Raw genomic sequence first — 17,138 nt, forward strand, 5'->3', positions numbered from 1 at the left:
CTCGAGGTCCGGTGTACGCCGTTTACTACACTGCTCTTGCAGTATGCGCTATTCCTGGTAAACGGAGGGAGGTTGTTATTTACTGTAGTTTGTTACCACTTATTGGTTATTATGTAATTCATGATCCTGAATCGATCGGAAACGTTTATTTTATTGTAAAACTATACAATGAGAAGTTAATGCAAGATATTACGAAACGTGCAGTACTTGCTGTAAACAGTCTAGTTTCATTATTCCAACGCAGAATAGAAAAAAAGAAAAGAAACACGTCCATCGCTCTATCGAACACACCTCATCGATCATCTATTTTCATTAATCCCAGTATGTATTCTCTGCACCTTCTGATAAACTCCTCCTAGATTCCGCAACCGTACGATTTTGCGGTGATTAGTTAACCTGCCTTTCCTCTCCGATGTGGGGAGAACCCAAAGCAAGAGGAACTCACTCGGTCACAGGCAGAGTATACAAACCCGAGATCAGAAGTAAACCCGGGACACCGGAGCAGTGAACGCCTGATCAATTAGCTGCGCCGTTTAACCTAATTTCATGCCAAATCATTGAACTCGCGCGTTTAACACGATGAGCTTTCACCAATAACCCTGACTATCATTAAATATTTTCATAATATACCCAATTTTATTCAGTCTAATCCACAGCTGAAAGCGTCAATCGGTTTTAACCCCCAGAACTGGCTTTACTTAGCAACGCTTCCACGTCTATGAAATCCAGATTGGAGGCCACCGGAACTCCCCGGCCTGGGATTGTACCCAGTCATGTCCAGTAATTATCCTCATGTACGTTCGTCTACATAGCTCCCAGCCAAGCGACTCCACGATATAAACATTCGTCTTCACAAACCCGTGTTAATTTCTACCGCTGTCATCCCAGAGATAACACTCAAAATATCGGCACACCTCCAATTCTGGCTTATTGTCCACCGTGTCCACCGTGTCGTCAGCTACCAGCATCCGAAACTTTGAAATGCCCCGCATAACATGTCATGTCTGCCTACCTCTTGGAAGTAAAACACATTATCGGTCAACACAGAAAATTATAATATGTGTGTGACACAGAATTGCAATATTTCTGTAACGTGTTATTTCAGCTTGTCGCCTGTTGGGCTCCTTTGTTCTAATTATATTCGTATTGTCTGGCTTGCTGGCACGTCGCACGCCCTCGTTTTTAAGAATACTGAAACAAAGGAAAAAATGAGCTTCCAACTAAATTATTTCACCCATTGGAACTACTTTAGTTTCTGATTAGGCCACGACCGACCACCCGTTTTTGTTACCCATGTTATTCCATTAATTGATCACTAACGTTCCCTGGTGCATGTCCTCAAATCTTCAAATTATACGGTACGTTTGTACCTCTTGCAAGCAGGGATTATCCTGCACGGTAATTAAAATTTATAATCCATGTGAAATCTAGTGCTATTCCTTGTGGGTCGCCATTATAAATTTTAACACGTTTACGCATTCATTTTTCCCTGTTTATCTGTTATCGCTCTATTTTTTATCGCTCTATGTACCTCTCATCTCTAGCCGTGTCCCACGGTACGAGTTCATTCCAAGAGCTCTCCCGAGTTTAAAAAAACCCCCATCAAACTCGTGGTAAGCACGGAGAATGAACGTAGCAGGTACTTCGGAGCTCGGGGACGTCTCTTACCGGTTCGTAACGCTAACGGCAGGTACTCGGGCAGACTCGCTATCGGCAGGTAAGCACGGGAAGACTCGTGAAGATGTTTCAACATGTTGAAAAATGTCCACGAGAGCCCCGAGTACCGACGAGTGGCGATTACCGTAAATCTCCGAGTTCTAATCAGGGCAAACACGGGAAAGCTCTTGGAATGAACTCGTACCGCGGGACAGGGCTCAGTTGCAACTTCCACGATAATTATTTATCTCTCTTTCTGTCTCTTCTTGCAGTTAACCTAATGGCCATTGTGATCCTTTCGAGAGGACGATGCGGTCTCTCCGGATGTATCACTAAGTACCTGGTGTCGATGGCGGTAACGGATCTGTTAGTCATTATCACCGCTGTTTTATTAAATCGGATTCCGGCGATTTATTTCCCAGGGAGCTTCCTGTCCATTACACCTGTGTGTAGTCTCACCATTGCTTTAATTTATGCATCCAGGGACACCTCCGTCTGGTTGACAGTCGCCTTCACTTTTGATCGATTTGTGGCCATTTGTTTCCAGAGGCTGAAAACAAAATATTGCACCGAGAGGACGGCGGTTGTGGTTATAACAACGATCTGTGTACTGGGAAGTTTAAAGAGCGTGCCCTGGTACTTTATACACGAGCCTATGCTTTTTATCAACGACGTTCCTTGGTATTGCAGAGTGAAGGAATTCCGTTATACTTCACCCTTATGGAGAGCATTTGACTGGTTGGATCGTGTTTTGACCCCATTGGTCCCGTTCCTTCTGATACTTATGCTCAATGTTCTGACTGTCAGGTTCATTCTAGCGGCGAGTAAAGCGCGCAAGAGGCTTCGGGCGCAGAACAACCGAGAAAAACAAAGCGACCCAGAGATCGAGAACCGGAGGAAGTCCATCATTTTGCTTTTCGCTATATCGGGCAACTTCATTATCTTGTGGATACCGAATGTCGTACAATTCTGTCTCAAATATCTTACGATTAATTATCAAATCACCAATATCAGTGATCCAAGGTATATTCTGCAAGAAAGCGCGAATATGCTTCAGTTATTAAATTCTTGTACTAATACGTTTATTTACGCTGTAACCCAAAGTAGCTTCAGAAAGGAGCTGAAGGATGCGCTTAAATATCCGTTAATTGTACTCGGTAAAATAATCAAATAATGGAAGTCTAAATCTACATTTAAATTCTGTTTTACAAGACATTCCTTTGTACAGAATATTCGGGTTCAGAAACATTGTTACTGCGTTTCCATTTAATGATTTTTAAATGTTTATTGGAATATATCAGCTGTGGCAAATAAAATTGGCTTGACAAAATACGAACAGAAAATCGATTTTGTGCCCGTGTCTCCTCTGCGTCCTTCAGTTCTGCTCTAGCAACCACTTCCTCAGATGGAACAAGGAGAGTTATGTTGGTCATCACCTGCTATCCCGCCAGCCGACGCATTGAGCACACTTTTCTCCGCCATTTCCGCTTCCTCCTACGCGATCCTCACCACCCGTCACATTCTTCCAATCCCTATCCCTTTCCGCCGTCCGCTGAGATCGCTCACTCCGGAAGTCCTTGGCTTACGCGTCGCTTCCAACCCAAGCCACTCCCTTCCCAGCTGCTTTCCCCTGCAACCGCGGGATATTTAACAACTCTCCCTATAACTCCCCCAACGCATCCAACCCAATCCATCTAATCCAGCCCAACAGTGTTTTATGTAAGACATAAGTTTCCGTGCACCTCCTCTAACCTCATCCGCTGCATTCCGTGCCCCCTCTGTGGCCTCCTTTACATCGGGAAGACCAAGCGTAGCCCTGGTGACCGTCTCCCGAAAATCTGAGCTTCGAACGTCAAGACCTCCCATTTGCTAATCATTTTAACCCCCCTTCCAATTTCCATACTGATCTGGCCCACCTCCATTGCCAGAGTAATGCCCCTGTCCCACTTAGGAAACCCGAACGGAAACCTCTGGACACGTTGCGCCCCACCCAAGGTTTCCGTGCGGTTCCCGGGGGTTGCAGCGGTTGCCGGAGGTTGCAGGTAGTGGAAGCTGGTAGGGTGACTGACAAAAACCTCCGGGAACTTCCGGGAACCGCACAGAAACCTTGGGTGGGGCGCAAAGTCTCCAGACGTTTCCGTTCAGGTTTCCTAAGTGGGACAGGGGCATAAGGCCACAAACAGACTGGAGGAACAACTCTCCATATTCCACGTGAGTGACGTAGGCCCCACGGGATGGATATTGAGTTGACCCATGTTACCTAACGTACCCCTCTTTCTTTTGCACCTCCCTCCCCCCCCCCCTCCTCTCTTCCCCTCCCCTCTCCCCTCCACTTTCCCTTCCACCTACATTCCTTCCTGTGGAATCAAAATTCGCGAAACTTTTATCCGTATTTCACGCTTCACTTCTTTGTTCTTTGTTCAAACCTCCGCCTATCCAAACCCCCCCCCCCAACCCGAATCGATCTATCACTTGCTAGACTTTGTCAGCCCCCTCCTCCCTACCAGTTTTGTCCATCCACCACCACCACAATGTCACCTATCATTTCAAATTAAATGTCGACATAGAGTATGCGCCGCTGTAACAAAGGAGGACCCAGGGGTTAGTGGGGAGCGCGCCCAGAACAAAGAGGGACCCGATGTGGGGGCTGTCGAGAATGAAGACGGACCCGGGGTAGTGGCTGGGGGGGGGGCGCCGAGAGAACAACGAGAGAAAAAAAAAAAGGTTTTCGCTGGGGGGGGGGGGGTCGAGAACAGAGAAGTACTATTGGGGAATACATAGAATACATAGAATACTTTTTTTTCACTTTGATGACGCCCCTATACGTGCCAACATCTTGCATCTTTATGTATGGGATGCACAACAAACAATTTCACTGTGACATGTCACATATGATAATAAAGTTCATTCGATCATTTATGTTCTCCAGATATGTTGCCTGACCCAGTGATTTACTCCAGCTACCTTGCCCTTTTAGTAATCCAGCATCCAAGTTCCTTGTTGCTACAGAAAAATCCGGCACGTGCAGAAGCACTTGAAGAAAGAGAAACGTGGTTAAAGTTTAAGTCGGAGATTCTTTGCCAGACCTGAGGGGAAGTAGCATGTTCGTTTTCACTTGTAGAGAATGCAGGCGGGGCAGTGGGTGGATATAATGGAGCGAATACCGCGGATTGTCCATATCGAACAAGAAGCCCTTGTAATCTGGTCCCGTTTGACAGCGACTTTCCTCTATTCCGCAAAACCGTTCCGATCCATGTACATGTTCAAATGTATTTGAAATGTTGAAAGTGCCTCAACTACTTCGTCTGACGTCCGTTCCATATACTCACCACCTTCCGTGTTAAGAAATTGCCCCACGAGGTTCCTATTAAATCTTTTCCCTCTCTCCGTAACATTATACCCTCTAGTTCTTGATTTTCCGATCCTAGAAAAATCTCTCTATGCATTCACTATTTTTAGAACCCGCGTGGTTTTATATCCCTCTATTAGATTATCCCTCAGCTTCAACGAATAATGTCCAATCTTTTTTTTATATAGCTCAGACCATCAAATCCTCGCAACATCCTGAACAATCTTCTCAACACCCATTCCAGTTCACTGCAACTTTTCTATAACAGGATGACCCACTGCTGAACACAATACTGCAAGCCCGGACTCACTAAAATCTTGTACAGATGTAAAGTAATGTACCTCCTTCCATGGTCATATCCTCCTCTTCATGGCCAGCGTGCTAAAAGCCTTCTTCACTATCCGATTTGCCAGCGACGCCACATTCAGGATTCCGCCACTCCACAACACGCCTCGTGAACCTACTGATCATTGTGCAGGTATTGTCCTGGTTTGACTTTCCAAACTGCAACATATCACACTTAACCAAATGACACAGCATTAACCACACAGCGGCCCAGTTTTCCAGCTGCTCACGATAGCGCTGCAATTCTTGTCAATCATCGTCACATAGAAACATAGAAACATAGAAATTAGGTGCAGGAGTAGGCCATTCGGCCCTTCGAGCCTGCACCGCCATTCAATATGATCATGGCTGATCATCCAACTCAGTATCCCGTACCTGCCTTCTCTCCATACCCCCTGATCCCCTTAGCCACAAGGGTCACATCTAACTCCCTCTTAAATATAGCCAATGAACTGGCCTCAACTACCCTCTGTGGCAGAGAGTTCCAGAGATTCACCACTCTGTGTGAAAAAAGTTCTTCTCATCTCGGTTTTAAAGGATTCCCCCCTTATCCTTAAGCTGTGACCCCTTGTCCTGGACTTCCCCAACATCGGGAACAATCTTCCTGCATCTAGCCTGTCCAACCCCTTAAGAATTTTGTAAGTTTCTATAAGATCCCCTCTCAATCTTCTAAATTCTAGAGAGTATAAACCAAGTCTATCCAGTCTTTCTTCATAAGACAGTCCTGACATCCCAGGAATCAGTCTGGTGAACCTTCTCTGCACTCCCTCTATGGCAATAATGTCCTTCCTCAGGTTTGGAGACCAAAACTGTACGCAATACTCCAGGTGTGGTCTCACCAAGACCCTGTACAACTGCACCGTCTATCATGTCACCTATTTCAACCTCACCATCTACTGTCTCACCTACTTTTGAGTTATCTGCAAATTTGCTAATAAAGCATTGTATACTCATCCAAATCACCTGCTATAGATGACAAACAACTACGGGTTCAGCACCAAACCCTGAAGCACACCACTAGCAACAGTTCTTCCGTCTGAAAAATAACCTTCCACCAACACATTCTCAATTTCCTATCACGAAGCCAATTCTGTTTCCAGTTAGCTAGCTCCACTGGGTGCCATGCGATCTATGTGCCTCTCCCCCCGTCAAGCACACCTCCAGATTCAGGGACAGTTTCTTCCCAGCTGTTATCAGGCAACTGAACCATCCTACCAGCAACTAGCGAGTAGTACTGAACTGCTGGTACATAAAAAAGCTGGAGAAACTCAGTGGGTGCAGCAGCATCTATGGAGCGAAGGAAATAGGCAACGTTTCGGGCCGAAACCCTTCTGCAGACTTAAGCAGTTCCTTCTTAAGTACTGAACTGCTATCGACTTCGATGGAGACCCTTGGACTATTATTCATCGGACTGGCTTTATCCTGCACTAAACGTTATTCACATGATTTCCTTTATCATATTTGTGGACAAGGTGGATGCCTCGATTGTAATCATGCATTGTTTTTCCGCTGACTGTTTAGCACGCAACTAAGGCTTTTTATTGTTCCACGCTACACGCTACACGTGACAATAAACCAAACTAAACTAAACCAAACAGACGCGGAAGATTATGTTCCACATCTTGCAAAAAATCATATAGGCTCGTCTGTGGTACTGCCCTCTTCAGCAGTCTTCAAATAACGCAAGCACATTCGTCACACGTGGTCTCCCACGGACAAACTCATGCTGACTACCCCCAGCCAACTCCATTACACATGCATGTATATATTTTTCTCTGAATCCTCTCCAGAAAGTTCCTACCACATGTATTAGACTCGCCGGTCTATTCCTCCAGGGTTTTTCTTTGCAGCGCTTCCTAAATAGAGGCACAACATTAGCTATCCTCCAACCTTCCGGCACCTCCTCCCTGGTTAAGGATTATTAATATAACTCAGCCAGGACTCCAGCAATTTCTTTCCAGAACTGTGCGGAGTGTCCTTGCTTAGATCTGACCAGGCCAGAGGTTAATCAGAGGCTTTCCATCGCGAACAAACAAAGTGTAAATATTTACAGAGCAGACAACAATGCCCTCGCACACTACCGGCCGGACGACCTCGGTTCCAGAGATGGCGAAGGAAAGGGAGCCTCGAATGTTCACAGATTGATGTATCCTGGAGCTTCAGCGAGTTGCGGACATGGCTTGTGGTGTGATTACTTGCATGGTGGCAGTAACGATGACAATGACTATCTTCTTTCACCGTCTTCCCATTTTTTTCTCTATCTGTATACTTTATTTGGGCAAAACTGTCGGAAACCGTGAACCCGGTCATCATATCTAAATAGACTACACCTATTCTATATCTTGGTCGCCAATTTCCATTGAGTATAAAAGCGTGGTTAGAAAGATACGACATCGCGTAAAAATCAACCCGTTGGGCCTAAATATTAATTGAACATGGAGTGGAGAATAAACGCATGTGTCTCAAATGGAGAGTTTCTCCCCTCCACATGGAGGCATAGAGACCGATGCATGGGGTTATACAGCATGGAATTCCGTATTCCAGAGCATTATTTGAAAAATCAACATATTTTCAAAACTCCATAGTATTCGGATGTATCCTTTTAACTGCATCAAAAATTAAACCTAAATCGACTGCAGTAAGCTGTTTGTTTCATGAAACCAAAAAGGTATGATGCAACGTACCTGCGTATTAGGCTGATAAATACAGTCATTATCTAATTATACCTCTCAGGAATTGACAGGGGAGGAATGGCTCATTAAGACAAGATATAATGAGGGATACAGTAAATGTCGAGTGGATTGTAAGTGCGACCCGAGGCAGGCATCGCTCGCAACAAAATGCACGTTCCACCACGAGGTCCGGTCTACGCCGTTTACTACACTGCTCTTGCAGTATTCGCCATTCCAGGTTAAAACACTATTTATTGCAACCTGTTTCTGCGAGAATCCGTTGTTTGGCGCTCGGGTTGATGGATGCCAGGAATTGTTATTTGTAAACCAGTATTGGTTGCTGTGCTTTACTTTCAAGCGGAGTCTCTACAAAGGCATCGATTGAAAGTTGGTGACCGCATAGTAACGTTCTTACATATACCTCAGTTTTCACCAATCAGCTGAGAACAGCTAAGTTAGTGCTAATTATACCAACTTGCAGCAGGCAATCTAATTTGGCGTGTACAATGGACAATGGACAATAGCCATTCAGACCCTCGAGCCAGTCACTGTGATCATGGCTGATCTTCCACAATCAGTAATCCGTACCTGCCTCCTCCCCATATCATTTGACTCCGCATCTTTAAGGGTTAAATCTAAATCTCTTGAAAGCACCAAGAGAATTGGCTTCCACTGCCTTTTGAGGCACATAATTCCACAGATTCACAACTCTCTGGGTGAAAAGGTTTTTCCTCATCGCAGTTCTAAATTGCCTACCCCTTATTCTTAAACTGTGGCCCTTGGTTCTGGACTCCCCCAACATTGGGAACATGTTTCTTGTCCAATCTTTTAATAATCTTATATGTTTCAATAAGATATCCTCTCATCCTTCTAAATTCCAGTGCATACAAGCCCAGTCGCTCCATTCTATCAACCTATGACAGTGCCGCCATCCCGGCAATTAACCCCGTGCACCGACGCTGCACCCTCAATAGCACGAATGTCCTCCCTCAAATTTGGACACCATAGCTGCACACAATATTCCCAATGCGGTCTCACTGGGGCCCTGTACATGTGCAGAAGGACCTCTTCGCTCCTGTACTTAACTCCTCTTGTTATGACATGCCTTTAGCTTTCTTCACTGCCTGCTGTACCCGCATGCTTACTTTCACAGACTGCTGTACAAGGAGCTCCCGGATCCCGTTGTACTTCCCATTGTCTATTGTCTATTGTCTATTGTAAGTCCAGATAACCTTTTAAAACTGCTTTATCAGAAGTAATGTGTGAACGTGAATCGAAGGTAAGTATTAAACCTGGCTCGGACAAAACTTTGAACATTATAACCCATTATTTGTTATTTGCACTTTATCAGTTTATTTATTCATGTGTTTTTGTAGTCAATGCCTATTATATTCGGTGTGCTGAAGCAAAGCAAGAATTTCATTGTCCTATCAGAGACACATGACAATAAAATTGAACTTGAACTTGAACTTGTATTTACTTGGTGGTAAAACTTTACCATGAACAATTAGTGCGAGATATTTCAAAAAAGTATTCTACTTGGAGGAAACAGTCTAATCTAGATTTTAAGCGTTCACAGTCTAGAGCAGTTATTTCACTCAGCTGTCATTAAGAAAAATCTACGTTGAAATAACGCTGGATCCACTTTATTTTACGTATTTCATGGTCCGGGATCAGTTGATAACCTTTAGTTAGTTGTAAAACGTTGCCTTGAACGGTTTATGCAAGGTATATCAGAAAGTATGCTACCTGCTTCAGTTATCCATTTCAGACTTTTCAATGCAGAGTAGCTAAGTTTCTCTAATTTGCCATTGATCAAAAATACTTTGAAACTGTTTATTATGGGTCACATAATTTTATGTAATTCATGATCCCGAATCGATTGGAAACGTTTAGTTTGTTGTGTAGCCTTGCCATGAATAATAGAGCAAGATGTATTGTACTTGTTGCAAGCCATATCATTTAGCATGGATGAAGGTAGCGCTGTCTACCAAGTTCGTACCATTGATAACCCATTTTTATTCATCCCGTTTTATACTCGTCACACATTCCATTTGAAACATACAGTATTTTTTCTTGCGGATGCCAGTGCCAAGGGTATAGATTCGGGTGAATAAATAACTGATTTGCCCCACTCTACACCTTTGGCACTTCGTGCGATTTATGTCGGTCAAAATACCCGAGGTGCGAATTACATTTGATAATTTGGACACGCTGGAGACAGGAAACATGTTCCCGATGTTGGGGGAGCCCAGAACCAGGGGCCACAGTTTAAGAATAAGGAGTAAGCCATTTGGAACGGAGACGAGGAAACACTTTTTCTCACAGAGAGTGGCGAGTCTGTGGAATTCTCTGCCTCAGAGGGCGGTGGAGGCAGGTTCTCTGGATGCTTTCAAGAGAGAGCTAGATGTGGCTCTTAAAATAGCGGAGTCAGGGGATAAGGGGAGAAGGCAGGAACGGGGTACTGATTTGGGATGATCAGCCATGATCACATTGAATGGCGGTGCTGGCTCGAAGGGCCAAATGGCCTACTCCTGCACCTATTGTCTATTGTATATAATCCTCTACATGTCTTTCTATTTCTCCTTACAGTTAATCTAATGGCCATCGCGATCCTTTCCAGAGGAAGGTGCGGTCTCTCCGGATGTATAACAAAGTACCTGCTCTCGATGGCGGTGACGGATCTCTTAGTCATTATTACCTCTGTTTTATTTAACCGGATTCCTGCGATTTATTTCCCAGGTAGCTTCCTGTACATCACACCCGCGTGTAGTCTCTCCATTGCTTTAAGTTATGCATCCAGGGACAGCTCCGTCTGGTTGACAGTCGCCTTCACATTCGATCGATTTGTGGCCATTTGTTATCAGAAGCTGAAAATAAAATACTGCACCGCGAAGATGGCGGTTGTGGTTATAGGAACGGTGTGTGCACTGGCAAGTTTGAAAAGCATACCCTGGTACTTCATGCATGAACCCATGTTTATCATTGACAAAGTTCCCTGGTATTGCCGGGTAAAGGCAGCCCGTTTCACCTCCCCCTTTTGGAAAACATTTGACTGGTTGGATCGCATCTTGACCCCGTGCACCTCGTTTCTACTGATACTGCTGCTCAACATTCTGACAGTCAGGTCCATTCTCGCGGCGAGTAAAGCGCGCAGGAGGATTCGGGCGCAAAGCAACGGAGAAAAACAAAGTGATCCAGAGATCGAGAACCGGAGGAAGTCAATCATTTTACTTTTTGCCATCACGGGCAATTTCATCCTCTTGTGGATGACGAATATTGTGCAATTTGGTTTCAAAACGTTTTCGACTGGTTATCTATTCAGCAGTTTCAATGACCCCAGATATATACTGCAAGAAAGTTCTAATATGCTTCAGTTATTAAATTCTTGTACTAATACGTTTATTTATGCAGTAACGCAGCGTAGCTTCAGAAAGGAGCTAAAATATGCGATGAAATATCCATTTATTGTACTGGGTAAAATTATTAAATAATTGTATATTTGACAGAGGTGTTTAGGTGTCTGGGCGGCGCGAGCCACGTCGCAGCGGCCTCTGCATTCCGTCTGTCTTTTTATATTTTCTTGTCTCGTTTGAGTGTAGTTCAGTGTTTTATTTTAACTGGGTATGTGTGTGTGGGGGGAGGGGGGGCGGACTTTTAAAATATTTTGCCTGTTACGGAGGACCCGACCTTTTCTCTGTCGGGTTTCCGTTGTGGTTGGGGCCTAGCACCGTAGAGCGGCCGCCAACCGGAACGACCTGGGGCTCCAGTCGCAGAACCTGCGGACTTACCCACCATCGCGGACTGGCCGAGTTCGGAGCGGGAGAAGCTGTGGTGGCGCGCTGCTGCGGCCCGACCCCGGCGATTCGGAGGCTCCAGCGATAAATGAGGACCCCAGCTATTTTGATAGCTGGGACCCCGAGACACTAGATACTAATAATACGTAACCGTTAAACAAAGTCTGTATTGGTTTAGATTATGATATGCTTCTAATAAAAATATTATTCAAACAAAATCCTCCCATTCTCACCTTAAACGTTTGCAATCTAGTTTTCGATTCACCTACCCTAGCAAACTTCTCTGCGCATTCATTCAATCGATGATCCTCGTGATGGAGGCACCTTCATAAGATTACATCTCAATCTCCTGTGCTCCAAGGGATAACATCCCAGCCTGTGCAATCTCTCCTTATAACTCAGGGCCTGGAGGCCTGGTAAGATTCTGATCAATCCTCCCTGCACCCCTTCCAGCTTAATGGCATCTTTCCTACAGCAGAGTGACCACATTTGAACACAACACTCCATCTCCTGGCTTTCCAAATGCGTACATATTTTATCGTCAGAATCCTCAACCGTAACCTTCCCACCACATGTATTAGCCTTACTGGTCTAAAGTTCAAAGTTTTTCTTTGTAGCCCTCCCTCAGTAGAGGTACATCCTTAGCTGCCCTCACGTGTCCTGGCACCACACCCCTGTTTAACAATTATTCATACATCTCAGTCAGGACTCCTGCAATTTCGCCTCAGGTTTCCCAAAGTGTCCTTGGATAGATGTGATCAGGTCCGGGAGACTTCATACGTCTTAGGAAATGGGTAAGTGTGAGCTGCTGCATATTGGAAAATCAAACCAATGAAGGTTACTCGCATTGAACAGTGTTGCTCCGTGGGGGTGTTATAGAGGGATCTAGGATTGAAGTACTGTGAATAAGAAAAACTGAGTAAGTTGATGGCAGTTGAAATTGCGACACTGTACTCCAGCGCTGCTCTCTGCTCAATTGCTACTGACGAAACGGACCTGCTCTTATGACACGGCTCCTTTTTATTATACATTTCTAGAATCGTAGAATGACAGCATCGTACAACATGAGTACAGGCCATTCGGCCCAATTCATTTCAGCGCACCAATACGTTGTTGTTGGTGTTAACCTCGTCGATCAGCCCATAGCCCCTGTACCTGAGAGACTTTAGTGCTCCTCTAAACACTTCTTCAATCCCCCTTTTCTGCATTTCTCTTAGTGCATTTATTTTAACTGCCGCCAATGTTGCTGCATTCAGTTTTAGGCCAGGAGAACAAAACTGTCCGCAGTGTTTGTGGACGAGGCCTCGCAAACACGCTGTACAATTGGAAAATACACCCCTTCGCAACATCGAGTAAAAAGCAGATTGTCTACTTAACTACTTGTTGGAGGTGCCTGTCAACTTTCTGTGATTCGTTAAATCCTTCTGTAGAACATGGGCCAAACGCGGGCTGGTGTGACTCGTGTAGCTGGGACATGTGGGCAAATTGAGCCTGTTTTCACACTGTATCACTCTACGACTCTGTAACATAGAACAGCATAGCAAAGAAACAGGCCTCTTGGCCGACCGTGCCTGCAGTGACCATGAAGCCAATCCAACTATTTTGTAACTCCGTACACATGATCAGCGTTCCTCTTTTCCTGCCAATTAATGCGCCCGCCTGTCTGCCCATTAAACGTTGCTATCGTATCTGCTTCTACCACTTCCCCCGGTAGCTTTTTTTCCAGGCACCCACCTCTTTCTGTGAAAAGAACTTGCTTTGGAGTTATCCTTTACACTTCCCTCCTCTGATTGTTGAAATTTCCCCACTGGATAAAAGGCTCCCATTCCCGACCCTGATATATGCCTCTCATAACTGTGCATACTTCAATCAATTAATCGCTCACCCTTAGTGTTCCAACCACATCCACGCTGACTAGTAGGGAACCCCTCCTTGTCGCTTTCATTATCCAGTGCTTGGCCCACAAACATACCGCGGTGCATGTCCTCGTCTGGGCACTTCTGAAGTGCTGTTAACGACTCTGTTATCACCACTCTTTCAGGGACTGCACTCGAATATACAAATCTCTGGGTGAAAAGGCCTCCCTCAGATTCCATGTAAATCTGTTACCTTTACCCCAAATCTATGTCGCCTAACTGCAATTACCATTGCCGAGGACAACCCAAACATAATGCAGTGTCCTTCAACCGTGTCACCACCTCAGCTCCTTCTCTCTCGGGCTAACGTGGGCAAATTAATGGAAAAGATACTTAGAGATAATATATATAAGCATCTGGATAAACAGGGTCTGATTAGGAACAGTCAACATGGATTTGTGCCTGGAAGGTCATGTTTGACTAATCTTCTTGAATTTTTTGAAGAGGTTACTAGGGAAATTGACGAGGGTAAAGCAGTGGATGTTGTCTATATGGACTTTAGTAAGGCCTTTGACAAGGTTCCTCGTGGAAGGTTGGTTAAGAAGGTTCAATGCTGTTGGATATAAATGCAGGAATAGCAAGATGGATTCAACAGGGGCTGAATGGGAGAAGCCAGAGGGTAATGGTGGATGGCTGTTTATCGGGATGGAGGCAGGTGACTAGTGGGGTGCCTCAGGGATCTGTGTTGGGTCCTTTGTTGTTTGTCATGTACATCAATGATCTGGATGAAGGGGTGAAAAAATTGCTTTTAGTAAGTATGCAGATGATACCAATAGTTGAAATTTCCCCACTGTGTTGTGGATATCCCAAGAGGATGCCTTCCAACTGTCTACAGAGTGATTTAGGCCATTTGGAAAAATGGGCTGAAAGATGGCACCCTCCTTGTTTAATGCTGATAAATGTGAGGTGCCACACCTTGGCAGGACAAATCAAAATAGGACGTACATGGTAAATGGTAGAGGAATGAAGAATACGGTTGAACAGAGGGATCTGGGAATAACCGTGCATAGTTCCTTGAAGATGGAATCTCATATAGATAGGGAGGTAAAGAAAGTGTTTGGTATGCTAGCCTTTATAAATCAGAGCATTGAGTATAGAAGCTGGGATGTAATGTTAAAATAGTACAAGGCATTGGTGAGACCAAATCTGGAGTATGGTGTACAATTTTGGTCGCCCAATTATAGGAAGGATGTCAACAAAATAGAGAGAGTACAGAGGAGATCTACTAGAATGTTGCCTGGGTTTCAACAACTAAGTTACAGAGATAGGTTGAATAAGTTAGGTCTTTATTCTCTGGAGCGCAGAAGGTTAAGGGGGGATTTGATAGAGGTCTTTAAAATGATGAGAGAGATAGACAGAGTTGATGTGGACAAGCGTTTCCCTTTGAGAATAGGGAAGATTCAAACAAGAGGACATGACTTCAGAATTAAGGGACAGAAGTTTAGGGGTAATATGAGGGGGAACTTCTTTACTCAGAGAGTGGTAGCGGTGTGGAATGAGCTTCCAGTGGAAGTGGTGGAGGCAGTTTCATTGGTATCATTTAAAAATAAATTGGATAGGCATATGGATGCGAAGGGAATGGAGGGTTATGGTATGAGTGCAGGCAGGTGGGACTAAGGGAAAAAGGTTGTTCGGCAGGGACTTGTAGGGCCGAGATGGCCTGTTTCCGTGCTGTAATTGTTATATGGTTATATGGTTATATGGTTATATGGTTAACATACCTAGATTATTCGGTGTCTCCTCATAATTGAAACGCTCCAGCCCGGCCACACCCTGGTTAACCTCTTCCAAACTGTCTTCCACGTTTGCCACGCAGCTTGAACCGCATGCAGGACTATTGCGGATGTCTGAACTATGTTCTATAAAAATTGGAGCATAGTGCCCCTGTCCCGCTTAGAAAACCTGAACGGAAACCTCTGGAGTTGTTGCGCCCCACCAAATGTTTCCGTGCGGTTCCCGGAGGTTGTCCTATTCTTCTATGCAGGGCCCCGACTAATGAAGACCAATACCTCGTCTTACGGGGTAAGAATGAATCATTTTTTTAACAACTTCACCCACTTCCGCTTCTACCTTCAAGGTTCAACAGTTCGACAACAATGGCCGTAACATTCGTGTGTTATTTTCTAGCTACGTTGGTATTCAAAATGCAAAACCACAAAATGTGTCTGGATTAAACTGCATCCACCATTGATCAGCTCGTTTCAATAACACCCCGATATTACCATGTAGCTTATTTTAAACTCAGCGGATTTACATGAATGTCACTGTGCCATTTTTACAAACACTAAACGGATAATCTGCTGGCGTAGTAATGAAGTAACATAACATAGTACGTATAAGTTACCGATCCAGAACCACCGAAGTGTTGAGGGTTCTTTAACTTAAAACTTTGAAAAGACTGTCAGTAAGGTTGACACAGCTCAGTGTGGCCAGATACAGCTCATTGTGGATAACGTTCGCTTTCACCGTCGATCGATTTGTACCCATTTGTTTTCTGAAACGGTAAACCAAAATATTGCAGAAGGGCTCACGTGTGGCTTTGGGAACAATCTGCGTTGTATTAAAAACAAGCCGTGGCATTTTGTTCATGGGCCTTTGTATATAATTGACCTGGTTTCGTGACACTGTAACATTCAATTAAGCTTTTATTCTGAACTGTTATGGAGAGCTTATGATTTAATTGTCCACATATTGAACCCACGTGCTCCTTTTCTCCTGGCCTTACCGCTGAACGCGCTGGCCGTCAGACACATTCGTTGGCGAACAGAGCCCGCATGAGTCTCGGGGTCCAACACACTGGAGACAGACAGGGCGATCCAGAAATGTAGTGCAGAAGGAAGTCGATCGTTTTACTCGTCACCATCTCAGGACGTTATCTCCTGCTGTGGACCACGCATGTTGCAAATGTTCTTTACGTGCGATTTCGCGACATCAAAGATAAAATTAAAATTGGTTGCAATATAATGTTTGCCTCGTGAATATAATAAGCTGTGATGTAACGTACTCAGAGGATTCTCTGAATCCATTGGATAAATAAAGCTATTATCTAATTGCACCTCTCAGGAATTGAGGGTTGGGAGATTTGGACGAGATATAATGAGGGGTGATACGAATGTCGAGTAGACTGAACGTGCGATAAAGGGAAGACTTCGCTCTCTCAAAAATGCACGCTCCGCCCCGAGGTCCGGTGTACGCCGTTTACTACACGGCCCTAGCAACATGTGCAATTCCAGGTGAACCCCGAGACCTTGTTATTCACTGAAGTGTGTTTCCTCGAGAACTTGTTGTTGGGCGCTCTAGTTGGTGGATGACAAGAATTGGTATTTGTACTTCAGTGCCTCAGGATAAATTGCCTTGGTTTAGTTTCACGCAGAGTCCTGGCAGTGGCGCGGAATGGAAGAAG

At 44.7% G+C, this 17,138-nt stretch overlaps 1 protein-coding gene across 1 annotated transcript; it reads left to right on the forward strand.

The window, feature by feature from the left end:
• The first annotated feature begins 1,586 nt into the window (after positions 1-1,586).
• On the forward strand, positions 1,587-3,608 carry LOC129704323 (probable G-protein coupled receptor 139). Its single transcript, XM_055647387.1, has one exon. The coding sequence runs from the start codon at positions 1,742-1,744 to the stop codon at positions 2,828-2,830; it is 1,089 nt and encodes a 362-aa protein (XP_055503362.1). The 5' UTR covers positions 1,587-1,741; the 3' UTR covers positions 2,831-3,608.
• The last annotated feature ends 13,530 nt before the right edge of the window (positions 3,609-17,138 follow it).

Source organism: Leucoraja erinacea, chromosome 15 (assembly GCF_028641065.1).
Source record: "Leucoraja erinacea ecotype New England chromosome 15, Leri_hhj_1, whole genome shotgun sequence".
Lineage (NCBI taxonomy): Eukaryota > Metazoa > Chordata > Chondrichthyes > Rajiformes > Rajidae > Leucoraja > Leucoraja erinaceus.

What these genes read in the sequence shown, in the direction of transcription:
- LOC129704323 (XM_055647387.1), top strand. Translation starts at nt 1,742, where the DNA reads ATGTTTCAACATGTTGAAAAATGTCCACGAGAGCCCCGAGTACCGACG.